The 4,535-nt window shown below is 55.9% G+C and overlaps 1 protein-coding gene across 1 annotated transcript in view; it reads right to left on the bottom strand.

Moving 5' to 3' along the window:
- Nucleotides 1-203: 203 nt before the first annotated feature.
- Nucleotides 204-4,535, bottom strand: part of LOC104412969 (cadherin-23-like) — a gene marked incomplete at its 5' end in the record, with an annotated part of 17,841 nt that continues 13,509 nt past the window's right edge. Inside the window, 11 exon segments of the mRNA XM_010023830.1 lie at nt 204-530; nt 1,453-1,566; nt 1,746-1,868; nt 1,950-2,079; nt 2,499-2,559; nt 2,876-2,916; nt 3,200-3,279; nt 3,447-3,567; nt 3,668-3,765; nt 4,047-4,303; nt 4,402-4,535. The exon segment at nt 4,402-4,535 is cut by the window's right edge and continues 2 nt beyond it. Coding sequence (XP_010022132.1) covers nt 204-530; nt 1,453-1,566; nt 1,746-1,868; nt 1,950-2,079; nt 2,499-2,559; nt 2,876-2,916; nt 3,200-3,279; nt 3,447-3,567; nt 3,668-3,765; nt 4,047-4,303; nt 4,402-4,535 — 1,486 coding nt within the window.

Genomic DNA, 4,535 nt, shown 5'->3' on the forward strand with positions numbered 1-4,535 from the left:
AGTCCTGAGAGCCCTTTCCCGGGGCCAAGCTCTCCAAGGCTGCCAGAGTGATCTGCATTGATTGGCCTGGACTCCTGCAGGGGAAGGCGGGGGGCAAGCGCTGGTCTCGGGGTGCCCCTGGCCATCACCACGATCCCCTGGTCTGTGCTTCATCCTCGCCGGCCCCGGCTTGCCTGGAGGAGCACCACTACCAGCACTACTCGTCATAACTCAGTGATCTCCAGAGGGCTCTCCATGATCACCTCCCGCATCTTGTGCAGGGGGGTGGACTTGGCCGACTCGGTGCGGGCGTTGTGGTCACTGTAGCCCCCGCAGTCAGTGGTCAGAGTCTCCAGCGAGCGACCCAGCACCTTCTGGTCATCCTCGGGCAGGCTGTTGAGGTCAGAGGCGAGCAGCGTGCCTGTGCTGCCGTGCACCACGTGGATGCCATCGGGACCTTTCAGCTCCACTGGCTGCTTGTGTCGGAAGCGGAGGCTGCCTTGGCTGGGGCTGCGCTCCTCGTCTTCGTCCTCCAGCTCCTTCTGGATCAGCTGCAAAAAGTCCAGGGAGCAGAGGAATCACCACCATGGCCAGAGCAGATACTGCTTCCCACCTGCAAACCTTTTGCAATGCTGGAGCCCAGCAGGAGGGACAGTACCCTCCTCTTCTGAAGTGTGGTGATGCGGATCACTAGTGTGATGATGGTCTCCAGCCAGATCTCTCACTCATCTGGTGGGTGCACCAGCTGCCAGCCAGGTGGTATGTCCAGCAGCAGCCCCCACAGCAGCCAAGGAGGAGTTTGAACCCGGGTTGGGAGTTGGGGTTGTATGGGGCAGAAGACAGACAAGGAAAGGAGTTGAGGGAAGGCAAGGAGAAGTTGAGGATAAGGGCAAGGAGAGATAAGGGGGCAGAAGGGCTGAAAGGTGTCTCCCATCCTACTGCTCTTCTCTGCTCTGTTTCCCCATGTTTTGCCCCCCATGAAGAGGAGGAAGGCTGCAAGAGGAGTTGCTTCTCCCCACACCAGCCCTCCTGCACCAAAAGCCTCTGTCCCAGTGTTTTTACCTCAAAACTTGTTGGGTTGATAAGCTCAGAGGAGCACAGGGGAGGGAAGATGTCTCTGTGAGTCTGTAGAGACCTGCAGCTTCTTGGCCACCCTTGGCAGAGAGACAGGAGGTGATGGACAGAGCCCACCCAGCAAAGAGGGTGGTTGTCCCTCAGGGTGGGAGAGACCGAGGGATAAGGTGCTGCTCAGAGGAAACAGTGGGATATGAGAGCTGGAGCACTGTGGGGAACCAGCAGCCTCAGTGGAAACCCAGCGTCTGGCTCATTTTGACCAAGCAGAGAATGGGGAGACCACTGAGTGATGGAGACCACGGCTGCAGGGAGCGACTGCAGTTTGTGGGGCTGAGAAGACACACTGCATCCCAGAGGGCACGGCAAGCATCTCCCCATGCCCATGCACACCACGTCTACCTCTGAGACCGAGGAGCGGTCCCCCTGACTGGCGGTGGCCTTATGCACCATCCGCTGGGCAAAGAGTTTTTTCAAGCGCATGTAATCATCCAGGACCACCTTCAACAGAGAGCCCTGGGTGGAGGGGAAGAGACAACGGGTTACCCGAGGGACACCATTTGGTTGGAGGAAGGCTGACCTCATCCCAGCATTTTATGGAGCAACATCACCCTCCGGCACTGCAGCTGTCAACCTGGAAGCTGTAAGAGTTGGAGAAGACCCCTGTGTGGAGGATGCCCACAATGAACGCTCACCTTGATGGGTCCCTCCCGCATGATCTGCCCCAGCTTGGCAATGTTGTCGTACTCCTGGATGGCTGCCCGCAGGTAGCGGTCATCCTCAGGCTTGGCTGCGGAAGGCTCTCTCCCGAAGGTCCCCTGTGGTAGGAGAGAGTAGCTGAGAAGGTGGCGCAGGCCTTTGGTGCAGTGGAGAGGTGTCCCGTGGGGGCCATGTCTCACGTGGGTGCGGGCGGGGCTGTTCCAGAGGTCAGTGATCTCACTCAGGTTCTCTGGCAGGTCATCCTCATGCTCTGCCTGTGCCGCCAGCTCCATGTTCCTGCAGAAAGGGTCCAGCCACACGGGGTTGGCCCTGCCCAGGGGAGGAAGAGCAGCTCTCAGTGCAAGCAAGGAGCCACAGCATTCCTAACCCCATCCAAAGCCCAGATGCTGGGGTTGTGCTGCCTCCTCCTGCCCTGTGCAGGCATGAACTTGGCTGATCTGGATCCAGATGTGTGTCGTCACCCACTGGTCATCTCTGCTTACCCCAAGCCTGGCCAGTATTGGCAGAGATGGAGTCACAGGAGAAAGCACAAGGTCTTTTGGCTTTGAAAGCTCTCAAGGCAAGCAGCCATGGCATGCCTGGCTGCATTCCTCCACAGAGCAGAAAGGCATAGCATCTCCACATCCCAAGCATCCCTGGCTGCAAAACGCAGGCATCCCTCTCTCAGGAGAAGTCTGCGATCCTGCAAGGTGTCCCTGTCAGGGAGGGGATGGAAGGGAAGAACTCACCCATCAAAGGAGTACTTGTTGGTGTTTGGCATGTCCATGATGTCCATGAAACCTCTGTTCCCTGAAAGAGGAAGGGATGGGAGTTAGAGAGTTGCATGTTGGTGGGCTGAGCAGTAAACCATGGGGCAGGACTTCTTTATCGGGGATGGAGGCCCAGTGACCAGAAAGGCACTGGTGGCATGAGAAACACACTGGGATGCGTCTGGTAACACAAAGACTGGAAACTGAGAAAAGCCTCCCACCATTTGGCCTTGCTGGGCAGGATCACCTCTGATTTACACCCCACAGACATCCCCCATGTCAGCCTGTGTACTCCCTCTATGCTCTTCATGTACCCTGCTATCTCATGCAGCTGGAAAACCCCAAACTCTGCTCACCAGTGGAGCCAGCCACTATGGCTTTCAATTTCCTTTTGTGCCTGCGAAAGAAATACAGTGAATCAGGGAAGAAAATAAAGAAGGTGCTCCAAAGGAGAAGGGGACACAGATTTGCAATAACCCTGCGATGGCGAGCTTGGAGGGGACAGGTGCTATCAGTACTAAAGGCATTATATTTTGGGGAAAGAGGGGCAATTTCTGAACCCGCCTGGTGCAGGTGGTGTTGGGAAGCTGATGCTCTCCTTCGCTTGTTGGCATTGTCAGGACTGGGAGCAGCTACATGGGTCCCCCTGGCCAGTGAGACAGAGTCTGGGTATTACTCACACTGTCCGGTAGTACCAGTTCATGAGGATGAAGAGCATGGCAGCCAGAAAGAGGAGGATGGCCAGCACGATGATCACCATCTAGGAGAGCAGAGGGGTAATGGCAACCTCTGGCACCCAGTGGTGGGCACCCTCCTGAAATCATTTGGGTGAAACTTCTCTCCAGATCATGGAGGGCTATGGAGAATGGCATGGGATATTGCCCCACCTGCAAGCAGCAACCGTCTCCACTCCAGCTGGACCATTACCTGCAGAGCTGAGAGGTCATCCGGGGCCTGGGCAGTGATGGCAGGCTGCACATCCAGCACGTTGTAGTTCCTGAAGAGGTTCCTCAGCTGCTCTTTGTTCTCATCTATCATCTGAATCACCCTGGGAAGAGAAGGGTTGCTTGGACATCTCAACATTAATGAGGCTTCCCAAGGACTCAATGGGCCAAGATACAGGCTGGGCAACGGGCCAGGTGACATACCGCTCCACGTCCAGGATGCGGTTGGTCTCCCTGTTCACCACGTGGATCAGCAGCTCTGTCTGTGCGAAGTTCACCCGGCCTTTCTTGTCAACATGGAACTGGAGAGAGACAGCAAGGTCTAAAGTGTGGGAGAGGTGTCTCCTCATGGGGCATCTCCCACGCATGCCCTGAGGTGTGCTCATGTGGTAAAAGACCCTCAAGCCTGACACGGGTTTGGACTGGACCTCTTTGATATGTCCCTGCCTCATGTATATTTGTCACCTTCAGAGCTCAGGGGTTTCTATGGTTTATACAGACAGGGCACCCTCAAACGACACCTCCCAAGCAGCATATGGAAGGTCACTTACCCTTCAAAGCAACCTTAAAGGTGGATGATTACCTGCACATCATCTGTATTGACAATAGCACCCGTGATGTTGGAGAGCAGGCTGATGAACTCCTCCTCAAACTGTCTGACTTTGTCTGGGATCTCGTTGATGATGATTTTGACCCGCTGGTCATCCCGCAGGATGTAAATCCCCACAATGGCTGTGTCATTGTGGCCCACCAGGTCAGAGGCCATGATGTCCACAACAAAGTAGCCGGGGTTGTAAGCCGTAAAGAGGTCAAAGGTTCGCAGGATCCCATCAAGGGTTCCTGGGAGAAGAACAGTCACAAGCCCAGGACTAGTGACACTGGCCCTGGAGATGTCTCTGGCCATGGCCCTCTACTCCCATGGCATGCAGGGTACGCACCTATGGTGAAGATGTTGGCCACCTCCTCAGAGTCATTGGAGTGCTGCTTGATGTAGCGGATGCCCAAGATGTTGTACAGGACCAGGCTGTTATTGCCTACATCAGCATCCACTGCAACCACTCTGATCAGCTCT

Source organism: Nestor notabilis, unplaced genomic scaffold (assembly GCF_000696875.1).
Source record: "Nestor notabilis isolate BGI_N333 unplaced genomic scaffold, ASM69687v1 scaffold33561, whole genome shotgun sequence".
NCBI lineage: Eukaryota > Metazoa > Chordata > Aves > Psittaciformes > Psittacidae > Nestor > Nestor notabilis.